Source organism: Geotrypetes seraphini, chromosome 6, assembly GCF_902459505.1.
Source record: "Geotrypetes seraphini chromosome 6, aGeoSer1.1, whole genome shotgun sequence".
Taxonomy (NCBI): domain Eukaryota; kingdom Metazoa; phylum Chordata; class Amphibia; order Gymnophiona; family Dermophiidae; genus Geotrypetes; species Geotrypetes seraphini.
The window spans coordinates 151,484,631-151,505,932 of NC_047089.1; the positions used below are offsets into that span (position 1 = coordinate 151,484,631).

The following is a 21,302-nucleotide window of genomic DNA, read 5'->3' on the forward strand; positions in this document are numbered from 1 at the left end:
GTTGGGGTGTGGTTGGGTGAAGCAAAAGAGAGCGGCAGAGGCTGGAATGGGGAGAGGGAGAGTTGCAGTACCATGAGGAGGGGTAGGGGAGAGAAGAGAGATATTGGTCCTGGGGTGGGATACAGATGAAAGGGTAAAGAAGGAAGAGAAGCTGGGCGGGGTGGAATATGGGAACAAGGATAGAAGAATGGTCTTGGAGGCGAAGGAAGGATAGATAGGGATGGAGTTGGGACTGAAAGGGTGATGCGATACAGTGGAGGATAGATGAAAGCCAAAAGAGGATGGGGGACTAAGGAAATGGGTGAAAGTTCAGGGGGGGTGGGGGACTGAGACCGGTGGAAGGCAGGGGCAGGACATGGTAGAGGCAAGGTGTGGGTGGAGCCTGGGGCAGGGTATGGGTGGAGCCTGGTGCAGGATCATGTGTCCTCTATTTTTGTCTTTACAAATATGGTAACCCTAGCTGGGAGGTCCCACACTGCCTTATATTCTTGACCTCATGACTCTAGATCGTGGGTAGGACTGCAGGAATGGGAGCTGCTACAGGTCTTTGGATAGCCTAGTATGCTGGAAGCTGTGAATGAAAAGCCAGTGAGGGTGCAGAGAAGGAAACTGCTGTGGGTAACAGGGAGATCTAGAGAGCTATAGGCAGGCAGTGAAGCCCAGAGGAAAGTACTAGAGCACCAAAGGAAGAGAGAGGGAATAAGGGCACAGAGGAATTTAGGGAAATAAAAAAGGTGGGAAGGAATGGGGGAAGATTCTGGACATGGAAAATGTTAAGGGCAGGGCAAAGAGGTGAGATTTTTGACATGGGGAGGATCAGGGCGAGGGACACAGAATGGAAGATAGATGGAGGGCATGGATAAAGAAGAAATGTCAAATGAAAAGAAGATATTGGAAAAACGTTGAGAACATAGAGCAGTGTCCTGCAAACTTTCTCGAGCTACGGCACACTAAAGGTCAGTGGGGGGGTGCCAGCAGGGAAGAGGGCCGGAGAGCAGGAGAGACACTGGCTGATTTCCTACATGACATGCCTCTCACCGTGAGAGGCACATCCTGTAGGCAGTCAGCCGGAGCTAGCGCCTCTCCTCCTCCCCAGTGTGCTGCGGCACACCTGAAATCTCAGGAGGCACACTAGTTTGCCGCGGCACACAGTTTGTGACACACTGACATAGAGGATCACAGAAACCAGAGACTGGGACAACATGATTAGAAAAAGACTAAACAAAGGGTCCCTTTAATCAAGCCGCGGTAGAGCATTTTAGCATGAGCCAGCGAGATAAGTGCTCCGACGCTCATTCAATTCCTATGAGTGTCAGAGCATTTACCTCATCAGCCCGTGCTAAAACGCTTTACTGTGGCTTGATAAAAGGGGGTCAAAGGTAGAAAGATCAATTTTATTTTCAGTTTAGTGATTGAAATATGTCAGGGGTTTTATTTTTAAAATTTTTTTGGAATGTATAGAGCTGGTATTAGACATGGCCATGGCTTGTTATCACTAATATGAACCTTTGTTGTGTTCAGTTCTTATTATATATACATATGTTAGCAAAAAAGCACCAGAATGAATGCACAACAAAACTTGTGTTACAAGGGCTCAATAAAAATGATTTAAACATAGTATTGTTTGTTACATCTGAGAAATATTTATACGAGTGTGCCAGTTTATCTTTAGATGTTATATTTGCTTTATTGAAGATCATTTCGGGAGGTGCAACACACCTCTTTGTTCTTGTCAGTTGATTTAAAAGCACAATTTTATATCCTGTCCCAGAGAGTTGCGACTATGAACAGATGTGTTGGCATTGCTTTTCTGTGCTTATTGCCTACCTTGCCTTGTCAAAATACGTGATATGTTCCTTACTGGGCAGCTATTTGTAATATAGAAGTATGCTCTTCCCTGTTCCCCAGTAAAGTTTTACATTTTGTCTTAGTTTCCCTTTCCCTTCCCCCCAATATCCTTTTGCCTGATTTGAGAGCTTTGAACATGAGGGAAATTGGTGATTAAGGGGGAGAGCGCACTTTGCTCCAATTAGAAAATATTTTTGAGAATTGAAAAGCAGTTTAAGCCACTTCAGCTTTTATTGTGATCAACTCTGATGCCTCTCTTCTTTGGTGGTCATGAGTACCTCATCTCTCGAGTGCTGACTCACTGAGCTGCAAATTCATGACTTCCTTTGTCAGCTACTTTAATCTTTCCTGAATCCAGACTCATTTTTTCAATACCTCTGGCACAGTGGTCCCATGGAAAACCTTAAGATGATTAAAAAAGAATAAGCTTTCTGATCATTCTGAAAATACTGAAGCACCCTAAATATCCTACCAGCATGCTAGTCACTTTCCTCTTCTTGGAATTAGCTATTTATCACACATTTTGTTTCCTGTCATTCAACTAGTTTTCTAAATGAATTTGCCATCCTCAGGCTATCAAAACTTTTTTATTAAGATTGTTTTAATTAAATGTAAGCACCCCACATCCATGATCACTCAGATTTATTTGACTTGATCTCCCCCTAGTGAATCCATGCAGCCTTAGATCCTGTAATCTGTTAGATTTCAGATGCTCTGTCATTTTTAGTAATTATTCCATTAATGAGTATCTCACTGTTCTTTCTGATTCTGTAAAAATACTTTTACAGCAAATGGTCAGACAGGGTTATAAGCATTGCTTCTAGCACCTGCATTGTTCCCTAGGCCCTTTTCTACTTACAGTTTCTGATGGGAATAATCTTATAAATGACTTTGGTGTATAGAATACTGTTTCAGATGCTCAAAAAATTGCTCTGACAAAAAAAAAAAGCAAGTACTCCGAAAACATACCACCTGTTCCTGTATAAATAGCATACTATTCCTTACAGATGGGTTCTAAACCCCAACTCACAAGTTGGACTGCAGAAGATGTTAATCATTTTTCTGAGCTCCGCCTCCTTGTCTCCCCAGGCAGTGCCCTCTCTCTTCAGTCTTAACTTCTGCAAGCAAATTAAGAAGATGTCTTTATATCCGCTATGCATTGGATTTCTTATTTTTGTGTTAAATTCAATATTTTCATGGGGCTTTCCTGTGCTAAAAGTTCCCAATAGTCCTAGGACAGCTCTGCCTGGGAGAGGATCCAGATGTAGCCAGGAGAGCAACCCTTCTGAAAGAGTCCCTGCCTGGCCAGCTGGCAGTATTACTTGGAAGCTTGGGAATAGGTCCCCTGGGGGTGGTGCTCGTTCCTGTGGAGATCAGGCACTGGAGTGCAGGCTGAATTGACCCTGTGACTGGCAGAAAATCCTCCTTCATTTCCAGCTACAGTGAGAAGCTGATGCAAGAACAGCACATGGCAGTTCTGTGAGTACAGATCATTACTGTCTATGGGAGACATTGGGGTGGGTCTGAATTTAGCAAAACTAAGAGTTTCTGGGGTTTTCTCAAGGGTGCCTACCTCTAAAATCCTATTTTCATGATTTTTTTAAAAATTAATTTTGCTTCTACAGACTGTTTTTTAGTGCCAAAAAGCACCCACGGTGGCCATCTTAGATTTCCAAATTTTATTTTAAAAGCCTCCATCTGCCTCAAAACACCTCAGTTTTGGTTTAAATAGATTATAATGGACTCCTCAGGTGGTTTGACTCCTATACAGGAGCATGTGAGGTAGGGAGGGTGAGAGCCATGGGCTTAACCCCACTCTGGTCCCTCCATGGGTCTGGGGTTGCTGAAGTCTCCAGTAAAGCCCTGCTGGAGCTGTATAGGGGCAACTCTATGTCATTGGCGAAACGCATCTGCATTGTCGCTGCTGACCCTGGGAGGAGGTGCATGGTAGACAGAGGTCCCCGGAGGATTCAGGTCAGGTCTGTGACCCTGATTTTGTGACCTTCTCAGAGCAAGGTCATGAGGCAGCCTATAGTCTGGCAGAACCAAGAGGTCCAGTTCAAAGGGGACGGGGATGATTTGGGGTCAGATTCCATTCCAGTGCTCTCCAAAATCATATCCTCAGTGGAAGATTCTGGGTCTCATTTTGGAACAGACATCCAGGATTTGTTGGCAGCCAGGGAGAGGATCTGACTGTGCGCAGACTTTTCAAGCCAACGGCTTTGACTGAGGTCTTTACAGTGTCTCTGTGGGAGTTTGATTGGGAGTTGGATCTGGAGTCACCGCAGGTGCCTTCTGCCTAACTTTCACTATTATGTAGTACCAAGTCACAGACCACCTGCTTCCCTTCAAACCCTGAGATTACTAGATGATAACAGAGCATTGGGAAATGCCAGTGGACCCTCTAACTGCGGCCAGGGTGATGATGAAATTATATCCCATTGGCTGCTGAGTTTCAACAGCTATTCACACCTTGTAAGGTGGATTCTCTGGTAGTATAGGTTACAAAGAGAACTTTTCTGCCTAGTAGCATAATAAATGATGGCAGATAAAGACCTGTGTAGTCCATCCAGTCTGCCTAACAGTCACATTCATTTTTGATGCAATGTTAAACCAACACTCCAGTAATTATTAATATTACTTGCTAAGTTCCACTATAAAATGTTTTTCTCCTCTCCCCTAAGATAAGCAAGGTTTTTACACCTTGTACATCGTTTCTGCAGTCTTCACTATCCCCATACATGAATTGTTGAAAATTTAGGGTGATATCTCAAACATGCACTGCAGACAAAGAGACTTAAGAAAGAGTGCAAGAAAAATTCCAGAAGTATGAATAGAAAGATCTTGGATACAGAGAACATTTGAAAACTGTCATTTCTAAGACAGTAGATGTTACAGTGTGTGATCATCAATCATCCAGTGGTCACCGCATGGTGTGATTTAATATTAAGACAGGTGTAGAGAGGGCTCATTCAAAAGTAAAGATTCTAGACTTTTAAAAAAACTAATTTTGTTCAAATGGGGGATTATCGGAAATTGGAAATGATTGAATTTGGCCACCGAGCCAATAATTTGTGGTTCTTAAATTTCCCTAGGGTTCCTTCTATGTCCCCCAGGGAAATGTTAAAGAAATATTTCCTGTAGATTTTTTAGTTTCAGAGGAACTAATTCCACCATTCACACAAGTATTCTATTTGTCTGCTAGAAAATTGGACCAGCAAGTGACTAATGAGGGACAACAGGAACCACAATTAGATGTTACTACTCTATTGGAAACTTCAATAAGTGAACTGGCTTTACCAGCAACATTGTTGGTGACTGTTGCATTGGCACCAGATAAGAACTGGATAATGAAGATGTTCTTTAAAAATAGAACTAAAGAGTTTCTGGGTCAGAAAGTACAGATCTTTCCAGATCTTACCAAAGAGACTTAAAAACGGAGAAAGCAGTTCCTGTTATTAAAATCTGGAGTAATTTCAGTAGGGGGGGGAAATTTTTTCTTAGGTTTCCCTGTAAATGCATTGTTCATTATGGTTCAGATAAATATGTTTTCTTTGATCCGACACACCTAACAAAGTTTGTAGCCTTGAAATGTCTTGAGAAAGGTGGAATAATGGAAGTAACAACTGAGACACATGGTTAATTACTCCCTGCGACTTAAGTCACTTGGATTTTCTTCAAGATTAAATTGATTTTTCTTAATTGTTATATTGTTACTCTCTTGAAGTCTTGGATCATAATAATTGCGGACTACAGATTGCTTAATTGTAAGGAGAATATGTTAGTATCTCTCCTATTGTGCTTTAATTCCTAATTACAATCTTACTGTACAAGATGTTATGCTTGGAAATATTGTGTAAAATTGAAAAATAAAAATTAAAAAATGGGGAATTATGTCAAGGAATTGTCTGGATGGGAATATCTGGAAGAGTAGGAAAGCAGTGGGCAAAACGGAAAGAAGCTATTATAAAGGCAGCAAACCATTTTGTAAGGAAAGTAAGTAAAAGTAAGAGGAAAAGAAGGCTGCTTTGTTTCTCAAAAGTAGCAGCTTAGAAGGTAAAGAAAAAGAGTTTAGCTAACATAAACTACAAAAGATCGCAGAAAGAGTAAGACAGGTAAAAATATATGGAAAAGTTAAGAGAAACTGGTCGAATAGTCAGGAAAGCAAAGGTGCAAATGGAAGAAAAAATAGCCAACATAGTAAAATAGGGTGGGGACAAGACATTTTTTATATATATTAGCGACAGGATGAAGTGTAAAAGTGGCATTGTAAGACTCAGAGGTGAAGGGGAGAAATATGTAGAAGCTGATAAAGATAAGAATGAATTGCTTAACAAATATTTCTGTTCTGTGTTCACATCTGAAGCGCTGGGAGCAGGACCGCAGAAAACAAATGCAAATAAGCCTGGGGTGTGATAGACCCTGATCGATTTTCTGATGATTGTGTTTGTGAGGAGCTAGCTAAACTAAAGGTGGACAAAGTGATGGGTCTGGATAGTGTACATCCTAGGGTGCTGAAGGAAATTAGAGAAGTTCTGGTGGCTCCACTGGCTGCCGTTTTCAATGCTTCTCTAGAGTAGTGAGTGGTACCGGAGGACTGAGAAGGACGGATATGGTCCCTCTCCATAAAAGTGGAAGTAGTCAGACTTCTATGGTAAATAAATTAATGAAATGCTTTTAAAACAGAGAATAGTAACGTTTCTGGAATCCAGTGAATTACAGGACTTGATACACTAGAAGCAGGTCTTGCCAAACAAATCTGATCAGTTTCTTTGATGGGTGACCAGAGAATTGGATCAAGTGTATGCTAGATGTTGTTTATTTAGATTTTAGCAAAGCCTTTGACAGCTTTTGACACAGAAATCTAATGAATAAAATGAGTGCCCTAGTTATGGGTCTAAAAATGATGTACTGGATCAGGAACTGGTTGAGTGGAAGGCGACAGAAGATAATGGTCAATGGAGATCACTCTGAGGAGGAAAGTGGTGTTACCAGTGATGTGTTTCAAGGTTCATATTTTGGGCCTGTTCTTTATAACATTTTTGTAAGCGATATTGCTGAAGGACTGTCAGGTAAGATTTGCCACTTTGCGGATGATACCAAAATCTGCAATAGAGTAGATACCTCTGATGGTGTTAATAACATGAGGAAGAACCTAGCGAAGCTTGAAGAATGGTCTGAAATTTGGCAGTTAAGATTTAATGCTAAGAAATGCAAGGTCATGTATTTGGGTTGCAAAAACCTGAAGGACTGGTACATGATGAAGAACTTTGTACATGAAGGAGGAGCAGATCTTGGCTGTGATAGTATGTGATAATCTAAAGGTGGCCAAACAAGTTGAAAAGGCGACAGCAAAAGCTAGAAGGGTGCAGGGTACATAGTGAGAGGTTTGGCCAGTAAGAAAAAGGAGGTATTGATGCCCCTGTATACGACTGGTGAGACCTTCATTTAGAATATTGTGTACAATTCTGGAGACCGCACCTTCAAAAAGATATAAACAGGATGGTGTCAGTCCAGAGGAAGGCTACTAAAATGGTCAGTGGTCTTCATCATAAGGTGTTTGTGGACAGACTTAAAGATCTCAATCTGTATACTTTGGAGAAAAGGCGGGAGAGAGGAGATGTGGTAGAGACATTTAAATATCTACATGGCATAAGTGTGCATGAGACAAATCTTTCAATTGAAAGGAAGCTCCGGAATGAGAGGACATAGGATAAAGTTAAGAGGTGATAGGCTCAGAAGTAATCTAAGGAAATACTTTTTTTTTTTTTTTTTTTAAAGAAAGGATGGTAGATATGTGGAATAGTCTCTCGATAGAGATGACGGAGACAAAGATTGAATTCAAGAAAGCATGGAACAGACACGTGGAATCTCTTAGGGAGAGTAGGAGATAGTAGATGCTGCAGATGGGCAGATTGGATGTGCCATTTGGCCTTTATCTGCCATCGTGTTTCTTTGTTTCTAGTAAATAATGCAAAGTACTGAGTGAAAAGGTACATAAACTTTTGCACCTGCCCTATTCACAGTTTGCAGAAAGTGGTCATGTTTAACTTTGCAAAACAAGTGAGAGGAGAGAATCCTCTACATAGAACAGTACAATGAAGAAAAAAAAGTAGAGGAGGACCAATCAAATTCTAGCACAAGGGTAAAAGGATGAATTTTATTGATCAGATTTGATGCAGGTCCGCGTTTTGGCACAGAGGCACCTGCCTAAGGAGTTAACGATTCAACATTCTTTAGAAAAAGCAGTAATCAGCCAAAATATGTAGCTGCATGCTTCTCTTGTCTGTTTCAAACAACTCCCTGTGATCAGGTACGGCAGAGAGGTAATTTTTTTTTTTTTTTTTACTTATCACTGCTTTCTGTTTTGTTTTACTTTGCCCCTTGTAGAGACTGTTAGCTTCTGTTCACCTAAAGATTCATTGAAATATACTTTGAGCAAGGGTACTTAATCTTTTACACACAGCTGTAAATGTGTTTGCATTATATTTGGATAATAGTAATGTAATGTTTCTTGCAATTTTAGGATACATATGGGAAATTATTAAACATTCAAAATTATGAAGATCATATGCGAGCCAAAGATATATCCCCTGACAACACAACAACACAACTGTAAGTTTCTTCTTAAATTAATTGCATATGATTTAGAATGAAAACCTTTTCAGGATGATCAGTTGGACAAACGAATGACATCTGGTTGTGCCAATGTGAAATCTTCCGGCACGTGCTTGGAAAAGCCTGGAAGGTGTTACTGAACATGTTCAGACATTTCTGCTCAACTGCTACCACATGCACCTTTTCTATTATTATGCTTTGTTCTGGTGATTAGATACACATTTGCAACTCTTCATTTTTTTGGCTTTTTTTTCCTTTTTTAAATATCTTCTTCTTTAATAGCGCCTCCTTCTGCTATAGGCCTCCCCTGTAAACTAGTTAAGATTTTTGACACTTAAGTCTCCATTCATTCTTATGAGGCATGTCCTGCTGCTCCAAGTTCCTTTTTTCCCCTTTGGTTTCATTTAACTGCTTCACTTTCCAGTAAAACTTTGTTTGATATCTACTTTGTCATTTTTCTTCATAATGGTAGAGAAGAAGGACTGCAAATCAAAATGTGTCCCACCTCCCCCATGCAGTCAAAAGATGATGATGACCAACCTTCATAAATATTGCTTAGGGGAAAGCTGAGTTTTTAAGCCACTGGTCCTAAATAACCTGAGATAGATGAGTTGTCTGGATGTTAATCTCGAAGAATACCTTCAATTTGCCTTTGAAAGGAATCTTTTCTTTCTCCTTTCATAGGGCCTACATCAAAGTGCAGTACCGTCCTTGCAGATCAGTACAGTCAAGACTGTTCCATCACAAGAAATAAGGCAGAAATTCTATTCCAAAATACATTTTGCTACTCAACTAAACTGAGGGAATACTGTCTCAGACTAAACACGAGAGCCTTGAGCAAAGTTCTAGTCAAAAGTTAAAATTTCCTAGGGTACTGCAATTCCCTTATTAAAAACAAAGATGATTGGCTATGCTCTGTGGAGCTCAAGGATATCTGCACTTCCATAGAAATACATCTAGGTCACCAGAAGAACATAAGAATTTATTTATTTAATTAGATTTCTATCCTTTTCTCCCTAAAGAGCTCAGAATGAGTTAGTAGGCGCTCGTGAGGTACCTTGTCGTGGACTTCCAGAAAGCCTTCGACAAGGTACCTCACGAGCGCCTACTAAGGAAACTGTGGAACCACGGAGTGGAAGGGGACATACGTAGAGGATGTGCTCAGAATTGAATCGGTTCAGCGGATGGCCACCAGGATGGTCTCGGGGCTAAAGGGTCTCCCGTACGAGGAAAGACTGAGCAAATTGCAGCTCTACACTCTTGAAGAGCGTAGGGAGAGGGGGGACATGATTGAAACATTTAAGTACATCACAGGACGGGTCGAGGTGGAAGACGATATCTTTCTTCTCAGGGGACCCTCGACCACAAGAGGACATCCGCTCAAACTCAGGGGAGGGAAGTTTCGTGGAGACGTCAGGAAGTACTTCTTCACGGAGAGAGTGATCGAGCATTGGAACAAGCTTCCAGTGCAGGTGGTCGAGGCACGCAGCATCCCAGACTTCAAGAACAAATGGGATACCCACGTGGGATCCCTACGAGGTCATGCCAAGGATAGGGTCACTAGGACTTGAATGAGCGGGTCAGTAGAGTGACGGTATAATTACAATGAGCAGGTCAGTAGAGTGACAGTATAATTACAATTATACTTAAGAGGTCAGAAGACCTAAGAGGGTGGGTAAATAGTGTGGGCAGACTTGATGGGCTATATGGCCCTTATCTGCCGTCATTTTTCTATGTTTCTATGTTTCTAGATGGATCAGAAACTGGCTGGCGGACAGGAAACAGAGGGTAGGAGTAAAGGGACACTATTCTGACTGGAAAGAAGTCACGAGTGGTGTCCCGCAAGGGTCAGTGCTGGGACCACTGCTGTTCAATATATTTATTAATGACCTGGAAACAGGGACCAAGTGTGAAGTTATAAAATTTGCGGACGACACAAAACTCTCCAGTAAGGTTAGATCTGTTGAGGAATGTGAAGAACTTCAAAGGGACCTGAACAAGCTGAGTGAGTAGGCAAATAAATGGCAGATGAGCTTCAATGTAGAAAAATGTAAAGTCATGCACATAGGGAAAGGAAACCCGATGTATAAATACATGATGGGGTGGATGATATTGGGGGAAGGCAACCTAGAAAAGGACTTGGGGGTTTTGGTGGATAAAACAATGAAACCAGCGGCACAATGCACAGCAGCCTCAAAAAAGGCGAACAGAATATTGGGCATTATCAAAAAAGGTATCACTACCAGAACCAAGGAAGTTATCCTCCCACTGTATAGGGCGATGGTGCGACCACATCTGGAGTACTGCGTTCAGTTCTGGTCTCTGTACCTCAAGAAGGATATGGCGATACTCGAGAGGGTCCAGAGAAGAGCAACAAAAATTATAAAGGGCATGGAAAACCTTTCATATGCTGAGAAGCTGGGGCTCTTTTCCCTGGAAAAGCGGAGACTTAGAGGGGATATGATAGAAACTTACAAGATCATGAAAACTTTAGAGAAGGTAGAGAGGGACAGATTCTTCAAACTGGCAGGGGCAACAAAAAACTAGAGGACACTCAAACAAATTGAAGGGGGATAGGTTCAGAACTAATGCTAGGAAGTTCTTCTTCACTCAGAGGGTGGTGGACACCTGGAATGCGCTTCCAGAGGAGGTGGTAGAGCAGAGTACGATTTTTGGTTTCAAAATGGGATTGGACAAGTTCCTGAAGGAAAAGGGGATTGAGGGGTACAATTAGAGGGTTACTGTACAGTACAAAACGCTTTAGAGTAATAGATCACTTACAGGTCATTGACCTACGGGGCTGCCGCGGGAGCGGACTGCTGGGCATGATGGACCGACTCGGCAGAGGCAATGCTTATGTTCTTAGAGGTTAACATACATAATATACAGTTGACAAGTTACAATTTGCCATAGTTACAGTGCATGTTTTTTCGATACAAGTTTTTATCCTAATTCAGCACATACTAGGATTGCCATCTGGGCCAGACCAAAGGTCCATGAAGCCTAGTATCCTGCTTCCAACAGTGGCCAAGCTAGCCACAAGTACCTGGATAGATTCCATGCTAGTGATCCCCCTCCCCTCACCCCCAGGGACAGACTTGTATACCACCTTTTTGTGGCTACACATTCAAAGCAGGTTATTGTTTATTGGAAGCTTCTATAACCGCTACTAATGACGGGGGAGTCAATTCAGAGCGGTTTGCATGAGCTTCAGCGAAGGTTTACAATGCAAGAGCTTCAGTAAAAGTGTTACAATACATGTGCTTCTAAAGAGGTGTTAACAGTCCTTAGCTTCAGTAAAAGTGTTACAATGGATGAGCTTCAGTTTACATATATATGTATCTGGGGCAATGGGGGATTCAGTGACTTGCCTAGGATCACAAGGAGCAGTGCTGGGATCGATCCCACAATCTCAGGGTGCTGAGGCAGCAGCTCTACCACTAGGCCAGTCCTCACATCCTTGAGTTTACCTTAATAGTAGTTTAAGGACTTAGCTTCCAGGAATGTATCGAAAACCTTTTTAAGATCCAGCTATGCTATCTGCTTTTACTTTATCCTCTAGCAACAAGTTACAGAACTCTCGTACACTGAGTGAAAAAAAAAATATTTTTTCCATTCCTTGTCGTCAGCAGTAGATGAATCCAGAGACTTGTGAGTTATGACCATCTACCAACAGGTAGAGGTAGCATTAAACTGAGCTCTGTCACACAGGCTGGCATGCTCCTTGATCCGCCAGGATCCCCAACAGGCAGACAGATGATCTCTCTCAAGCTCCTGGTCTTCTTTGCTACTTGCTACTGTTCTTTTGTTTCTCAGTTCAGTTAAGCCGAGGGTGTTAGGCTAAGAGGTGCCTACTTTAGGGGGTACACTTGGTGGAGCCAGGTCTCTCCCCTATCCCATCCTCCCTCTATGCTACTGCCCCATTCTCCTTCCTCACGAAAAAGGGCAATGTTTGGCATCTTCTAAATGCTTGCAGCCATAGTTTGGAGGCAGCGGAATTAGTTCTGACTTCTGAGCTACTGAAAATTGCTTCAGGTCTGTCATCCCTTTACAGTGGTGAGTTCACCTTTAAGTTTCTTTTCCTGTCTATTTCAGCTAAGGCTATTAAGCGCTGCTGTCAGGGTCAGAGCCTCTAAATTTGGCATTGGTGGTAGTGGAACCATCAGGTTCCTGCACAGTTTTGTATCTCAGTTGCTGGCACCCATGGCCATTTTGAAAACTCATGTTTTAAACTCTATGGGTGAGACCTCACCCTGCTGTTTTCTCAGCCAGCTAATTTCAGTGTCTGCACAGCTTACTCTAAGCCTCTTTCTCCTATGGCTGACATCACTTTAAATAACTTTGCCTTGCTCATAAGGCACTCCACTCTGAGATCCCTGCTTACCTTTCTAATTTTATTTCTGCTTACACTCTGTCCCGGTCACTCCAGTCATTGGACACTCATTGTTTGGTTATTCGTCCCACCTTTCAACATGTAACTCTCCCTTCTTTTTCTAGATCCAATGCTATAGCATAATCTCCCTGATTCCATGAAAGGTCTGGTCACTTTTCCATCCTTTAAAAAGACTTAAAAAACTTATTTTTATGATTTGACCAACACCTAGTAGGTTCTTTTGGTTGGTTTGAGGGTTGAGTCCCGTGGGTGAGAATTCTTGAAGAAAATTTTATTTAACTAGTCTTATGTTTTGATTTATGTGTTGTATACTTGACAAATTATTTTCTTTTATTATTTGTGGAGTTCTTTGAAATTTTGGAAAGGCGGTATAATAAGTGTTTTAAATAAACTGTAAACCATTACTGCTCCTCCCTAAGTTTCTCTTGTTTCAGACTTATTCTTCTTCTCTCAGGGTTTATCTTGGCATCAGGCATCTTGTAAAGTCCCTTCCTTCAAGGAGGCACCTGGACTGTGTTCTTGAGCCTAAGCTTTTGCTACCCCTTTTCCAGTGCTTTCTGAAGGAGATTTCCCCCTTCTCTTTCTCTCTCTCTCTGTAGTTCTCAGGTTGAAAAAACTCTGAATCTTTCAAAAGAGCCAATAGTAGCTCTCTGCTCTTGGCAGTGGGAAGAGTCCATACAGTGTGCATGATAGGCTCCCTGTTTGGGTTTTTTAGACACCACCTTTGAATCTCCCCTTCTGCAATTGTGGAACTTCCCTCTACATTAGCACCAGTAGGTCTATCTGCCTTGATCTTGTCTTCTTCTTAACTGCTGTATCATAAATTTCTCAATGCCAGTGCTTCCCCTCTCTGACCATCATCTGATAGCGTTCACAATCAATCACTTTCTCTCCCCCCTCCCTGGTTAATCTGCACCTTTACATTTAGGAATCTTCAGGCTATCGACCCCGAAACTCTCTCCACTGCTGTTTTACCCTTCCAGTCCAATCTTGGTTCAAAAACAAGATTACTACACCTATCTGACTGACTCTTTCAGCTCCATTTCTCGCCGCCTCTTTGCCACTGAACTCCTTACTCAAGGTCCCCCACCTCCAACCCGTCCATCACTCTCCTCCTAGACTATGGTTGAGTACATCTATGACAAGGTTCACAAAATCAACCCACCTTCAGCCCTTGCCACCTTATCTTTCTTTCCTGAAATTACTAAAGAAGAAACTGCACATTTTCTTTCCTCCTCCAAACTCGCCATCTGTTACTCTGATCCCATCCCACCCATCTACTTACCACTATCACTCCTGTTGTCAGCCCTGGTATCTGACATATCCTCAACCTATCACTCCACCGCAACTGTACCTAATGTCTTCAAACATAGAAACATGATGGCAGTCTTCCTATCTACATTAACCATTATCTTTTCTTCTCCCTAAGAGATCCCAAGTGCCTATTCCATGCTTTCTTGAATTCAGACACAGTCTTCATCTCCACCACCAGTGTTCAACGCATCTACCACTCCTTCTGTAAAAAAGTATTTCCTTAGATTACTCCTGAGCCTATCACCTCTTAACTTCATCCTATGCACTCTCATTTCAGAGCTTCCTTTCAAATAAAAAAGACTCAGCTCATGTGCATTTATGCCATGTAGGTAGCACATCTCCCCTCTCCCACCTTTTCTCCAAAGTATGCATATTGAGATCTTTGAGTCTGTCCCCATACACCTTAGTTTTATAGCATCATTCTAGCTTTTGCTGTCACCCCACCCTCCCCCATGGTACACTAGTGCAGCTTGCACTGCACCTTTCAATGAAGTAGTTGAGCTAGTTAAAGGCTGTGCAGGGTATTAACTAAACTCAGTGGATAGGCAGCCACACATATAAAGACTGTCCAAACCTTTGCTAATCTACAATGTTGGCACACATTTCAAAACACAGCCTTCAGTTAGCTCTGTAGCTCATATAGATTTTTAAAAGCCCCACTGTAATATAGAAAGGGGCCAAATGACAACAGATTACTACCCAGAAATATTTTACTTACACAATACCTCTGTGACACACAGAGAAGAACATTGCTACCTACAAACCATACACAGTTGTAATGGATACCCAAAAAAGGCAGTCATTGCATGTAGTACAAAACCATATACAGTGGAACCTTGGTTTATGAGCATAATTCGTTCCAGAAGTATGCTCGTAAACCAGATTGCTCGTATATCAAAGCGAGTTTCCCCATAGGAAGTAAGGGAAACTCGCTTTGATTCGGTCCACCTCCTCCTCCCCCATCCCCCCCCCTCCCCACAAGGCTACCGGCGCTGCTCCATCCCCTCCCCCCCTCCGCGATCAGGCATCCTCCTGCAAACCGTCATCCTTCCCCCCGCTCGCATCGCCCCCCCTCCCCCACAATCCTACATTCCCCCCCTCCCCCGAGCACCACAACGACATCGCTTACCCCGATTGGGCACCGGTACCAGCACAAATGCACAGTGCCGGTGCCCGAAGATCCTCCTTCTTCTGGCCTGGGCTGGGCTGGGCGGTGTGAGGGAGATCCTCCCTCTTCCCTTCTTCCATGCTCAAAGCCTTCTGGTCTCGCTCTCTCCAAGATTCTGAATCTGAGAATCTCGGAGAGAGCGAGACCAGAAGGCTTTGAGCATGCGCAAATGCTCAAAGCCCAGTCCAGCCCAGCACAGGAAAGAGGGAGGATCTCCGTCGCACCGCCCAGCCCATCCCAGCCCATGCCAGAAGAGGGAGGATCTTCGGGCACCGGCACCTCCTGTGCATTGGTGCTGGTGCCGGTGCCCAATCAGAGTAAGTGATGTCGTTGCGGTGCTCGGGGGGGGGATGTAGGATCGCGGGGTGGGGGGGATGTGAGCAGGGGGGGATGCTGGATTGCGGGGGGGGGGGGGCTCATAAACCGAGTCAAACTCGGTTTCCAAGCCGTCGATTTTGCAAATGTTTTGCTCGTCTTGCAAAACACTCGCAAACCGGTGCACTCGTAAACCAAAGTTTGACTGTATGTGGAAAGAGATGCACTTCTTCCTCCACTGTGCAAAATCAACGTAGTGTTAGGGGTTCCAACTTGCACTATTACTCTTTGACCCCTGGCCAGAGACACGGTGAAGCCTGCTGGAAGCTGAGTGTAGTCTTCTTTTGGGGACACTTCTAAAATGTATTGGCCAGCCATGTCTCACACCAGCTCAAGTAGAATATATATTCACTATAATGCTATATTTTATTTCCCCTCCCCCTAATAAATATCTTGTTTAAGGCCATAAATTCTGTGATTCGTTATTAATTCAACATTTCTAGATATAGCTATATGTTTTTCCACAACTTTTTTCTTTTTGAATTCTTTATGAGGAATTTTACATACCTGCAGGTTTTTCTACTGGTCTGTCCCCTAGAGCACATGTTGGATTGTAGATGGAGACTTCAGCTTAGGTTTAAGCTTATGAATACATCAAATGAAGTGTGAATAATCTGTTTTATGATACACCTCATTCCCAACTCTCAGGAAAAGAGTACCAAAGAGAACACTCATGTTTGCTGTTCAGCAGAAAAAATGGCCATTTTGGGTCGTACTACCCTGACATCATCAATATGATGGGACAGGCATAGCAAAAATTGGGTTTGTTAAGCTTACGGTGTATGCAGGAATATTTTACCATATATGTGTTTGATATGGTTTTGAACCCCTACCTGGTGAATACAAGACAACAGCTGTTTACAAAAAAGTGCAATTGAATCCACCACCTGGGGAACACAAAGCAGCTAAGGCTGCTTGTGTATCCACATCAAATTTTAGCTCTGTTTAGTTCCTTTTTCTAATTCTTCATGTAGTTTTACAACCACTTCCTTATCATATGTCAGTGAGCAATTTTTGTGGCTCACCAACTAAGGCTGTTGCCTTGTAGGGGGTTAAAAACCAGCTTTAGGTACATATGCTGTTTTGTATTCTATACACCCCTATTTTTTAAAAAGATATTTAACAGTCACCAAGAGGACTTTGTCATTTGGATACTATACATTACATTAGATTAGTGATTTTTGTTCCGCCATTACCTTGTGGTTCAAGGCGGCTATAGCCATCTGTGTTAAAATATAATCTCCACTTTAGACATGGTGACTGTTAGATACCCCACCACCTGGGGAACACAAAGCAGCTAAGGCTGCTTGTATATCAAATTTTAGTTCCTTTTTCTGATTTCTAATTTTTCTTGTAGCTTTCACAACCACTTCCGTATTTCATATGTGAGTGAGAAGCTTCTAGAAGCAAATTTCTGTGGCTTACCAACTAAGGTTGTTGCCTTGTGTTCAGTAGGTAGGGGTTCAAAATCCCATCAAACATGTATATGGTCAAATATTCTTTAAGCTTAACAAAGCCAATTTTTGCTGTGCCTGTTCCACCTGAGTGCATAGTGATGATGTCAGGGTAGTGCAACCCAAAATGGCCATTTTTTCTGCTGAACAGCAGACGTGAGTGTTCTCTCTGGTACTCTTTTCCTGAGAGTTGGGAATGGGGTGTATCATGCAACAGATTATTCACACTTCATTTGTTGTATTCATAACCTTAAGCCAAAGCTGAAGTCTTCTTCCACAATCCAACATGTGCTCTAGGGCAGTGTTTTTCAACCTTTTTACACCTATGGACCGGCAGAAATAAAAGAATTATTCTGTGGACCGGCATCGGTCCGTGGACCGATGGTTGAAGAACACTGGGCTAAATCGTGGGCCAGACCCCGCCCATCTCTACAGAATCTCCACCCCAGCCCCCGCCCCCATAATAGTACTAATTGCACCTTGCACGTCCTGTGCCTCATCGGGAAGCTTTCCCTCTGATGTTGCAACGTCAGAGAGAAGGCTTCCAGTTCAGGCGCAGGATGCCCATAGGAGCCGCTGCCCGTGGCTTTCTGCACTGAATCAGTTAGGAAGAGAGAGATGGCTCGAAGATAACGCTGCATTGATCGCACCGTGGACAGGCGGTTGAAGAACACTGTTTTGGGCCTGATGCACGTGCTGGCCCTGTGGACCGGCAGGAAATTTCTGTGGACCGGCGGTTGAAGAACACTGCTTTAGGGGACAGACCAGTAGAAAAACCTGCAGGTATGTAAAACTCCTTATAAAGAATTTGAAAAGAAAAAAGTTGTGAAAAACATATAACGATATCTAGAAATGTTGACTTTTGAGGGGGAAAAATAAAATATAGCATTATAATGAATTACGCTGACAGGCGCCTATTTAGGAGGCGCCCAAAAATTAGGCTAGCTTTAGGCACGACTTAAGGTTAGGCGGCCATGCAAGTGTTTAAGTGCACTTAAAAGCACCAATTCTGTAAGAAGGCACCTAATGAAGCCATGCCCACGCCTAACATGCATAGCGCCTATTTTTTTTAAGGCCGTCTAAATTTTTAGAGGTGCCTTCTTACAGAATCACTATTTCTTGATAGGTGCCTAACTATCAAATAAAAAGATTGATTGACATTCAATTTAATTCAGCACAAATCTTTAGGCGCCGGTTACAGAATTTGGGCCTCAGTGCTTCCTCGCCAGGATAGTTTTGGCATCGTTGTAGTATGTAATCTGTGGAGTTCAAATTGCAAACAGTTTTTTCCATAAGCACTTTGTAGTTGTCTTTGACATTTGTGACTTGCAACATGAGCTTGATGATCTGATGTATAGTGCAAACGCAGACAGAATGAGCACCTTGAAGCACCAACAGTTATACACCACTTTGCTCTAAGCTCACAAAATTTTGAGAATCCAATTTCGGCTCCATATTTGTCATGATATACCGCTATATCTTTTAGATTGCTCAACAGCAACCACTTTTGTTTTTGTATCTTTACTCCATCGACTCAAACAGAAATGCAGTCTTCCTTACCAGGACACATTCTGCTGAATTTGTCATCTTCATAAAATTGTTATACTTTGTCGACAAATTCTTTTGGCAATTTCTTGCCATCTTTCGGGTCAGGCAAGGCACAAATACCAAGTTCTTCCTTGATTTTTCGGGCCTTCTCTATCATACATTGTGAAACTCTAAACTCTAATGCTGTAGCTTTTATTAACCAACTTCTTGGGGCCAAAGTCAGAAACAGCAATATGTTAAACCTGTGCGCTGCTGCTAAATTTACAGAATTGATGTCAGCTGTTGTGTCAGACATATACAGTGGTACCTCGGTTTACGAGTGCACCGGTTTGCAAGTGTTTTGCAAAACGAGCAAAACATTCACAAAATCGGCGCCTCGGAAACCGAGCATGCCTCGATTTACGAGTGCCCCCCCCCCCCCGCGATCTGCCACCCTCCCCCCCGCAATCCGGCACCCCCCGCTCGCATCACACACACCCCCGCCGCGATCCGGCATGCCCCAGGCACCCGCCCGATCACATTCCTTACCCCCATTTGGCACCGGCACCAATGCACAGGACATGCCGGTGCCCGAAGATCTGCCGCCTTCTTCTCGCTGGGCCTTGAGCATCTGCGCATGCTCAAGGCCTTCGGGTTCCCGAGAATCTCGGAGAGAACGGGAACCTGAAGGCCTTGAGCATGCGCAGATGCTCAAGGCCCAGCACGAAGAAGAAGGCAGATCTTCGGGCACCAGCACCGGCATGTCCTGTGTGTTGGTGCCGGTGCCAAATGGAGATAAGGAATGTGATCGGGTGGGTGGGTGAGTGCCTGGAGCATGCCCGATCGCAACGGGAGAGATGCGACACGAGGGGGGGGTGCCGGATCGCAGGGGGATGGTGGATCATGCGGGGAGGGCGAAATGAGCAGGGGGGATGGCAGATTACGCGGGGGGGCCTTCATGAGTGGGGGGGAAGCAATGCCAGTTCTTGGGGAGGTAGAGCAACGCCGCTGGCCTCGGGGGATGGGGTTGGGTGGGAACGAATCAAGCTAGTTTCCCTTAGTTCCTATAGGGAAACTCGCTTTGATATACAAATATTTTGTTTTACGAGCATGCTTCTGGAATGAATTATGCTCATAAAACAAGGTTCCACCGTACATCAAATATATATAATGTTATACATTTAGGCCCCCATTTACAAAGATGAACAGCAAAAGCCCCAAAGCTGTTTAAATCCCTATGGACTTCGGGGCAGTTACCGCAGCAGCCGCTAGCACACTTTGTAAAAGGGGGTGGTGGTAGATATATAGGTAACATCGAAAGATATGCTATAAATCTACAGTGGGTTTTTTAAACTTTGACCCTTATTTTTTGGCATTATTTTCTTGAATTGAAAAACAAAACCATCTTTTTCATGGGATTTGAAACATGCTCTTTCTAATAGAGTTGGTTTGAAAATTTTTCTAGATGACTCTTTTCTGCGAAGCTGGTTGAAAAGGCCCCATTTTTTATGTTTTTTGAAAAATCACGCAGAAATAAAAAAAACTGCAGACAATATGTACAAGATGCAGGCTATGTTTATTTAACCCAATGTTAAATGCGGTAACTAATACCACCTTTTTACAAACCTAAAGACCACGGGGTCCTTTTATCAAGCCGTGCTAGCGCGGCGAACATTTCATCACGCGCTAACCCCCGCGGCCGGCTAAAGAACTAGCGGCTAGCGCAGCAGGTGGTTTCACGCGCGTTAAACCCCTACTGCAGCTTGATAAAAGGACCCCCATGGCCTTTTGAAAAATCACAAAATTTAAAGTTAAATTGTAAAGTAAGGAGATTAGCTTATAAACTGAATTCATATATTTGAGAACAAAATCATGCCATAAAATAATAAACAAAAGTTTACAGGGATAGCTTCATTAATACAGGAGCCACAGAAAGCTAAACGTTGACATTTTTTGCGCATCCATTTTTTCAATCCACTTTAAGGCTTTTTTCATTTGCCAGTTTCAAAAAATGAAAATCTGCATTAGTTCCATTGAATAGATCATAAAGAGTTGTATAAGATAGCCAAGTTTTGTTTATGTAACCAAGGAAATATTTTGACTCAAAGTTGTGAAAAGTTTGCAGGAATATGGTATGAAAGAGCTATATCTCCATAAGTATTCCGCTGTTGAATCTTAAACTTTACCAGAGTTTGGTTGGGTCATGTAAGATTCAGCACACAAAGATTCATTAAAATCAGTGATGGTGAGGTGGGGAGCCCTAGACCACTTAACATGGAATGACCCATGCATATGAAAAATGAATGAAAGAAATGGCATTACGAGTAGTAGTACTGTTATTATGGGAGGTGGGGTCTGGGGTGGAGCTTGGGTACCCCCAAACAAAAAGGCATTCTTCTGCTCCTGCCTGAGGTAATGGAGGGTTTAGTGTAAAAACTTAGCCAGGTTTTGTTGGGGGGGGGGGTGGGGGGGAGTGCAGACCTTTTATAAAATAGGTGCCAATGCATGGCTGGAAGGCTGATCTGTATAGCTACCATTTCATTTAAAATCTGTTTAGGGGAGTAGCTGCTCCCTTTGCACCTAGTTATCTACGTTTCTGGTTAAG

At 42.9% G+C, this 21,302-nt stretch overlaps 1 protein-coding gene across 2 annotated transcripts in view; it reads left to right on the forward strand.

Annotated features, from left to right (window-relative positions):
- The window catches only part of MRPS9 (mitochondrial ribosomal protein S9), a 209,466-nt gene that overhangs the window by 137,205 nt on the left and 50,959 nt on the right, over positions 1–21,302 (forward strand). For both annotated transcript variants that reach the window (XM_033949660.1, XM_033949659.1), the window contains exon 6: positions 8,375–8,463. In XM_033949660.1, coding sequence (XP_033805551.1) covers positions 8,375–8,463 — 89 coding nt within the window. The remainder of the gene's footprint in view (positions 1–8,374; positions 8,464–21,302) is intronic.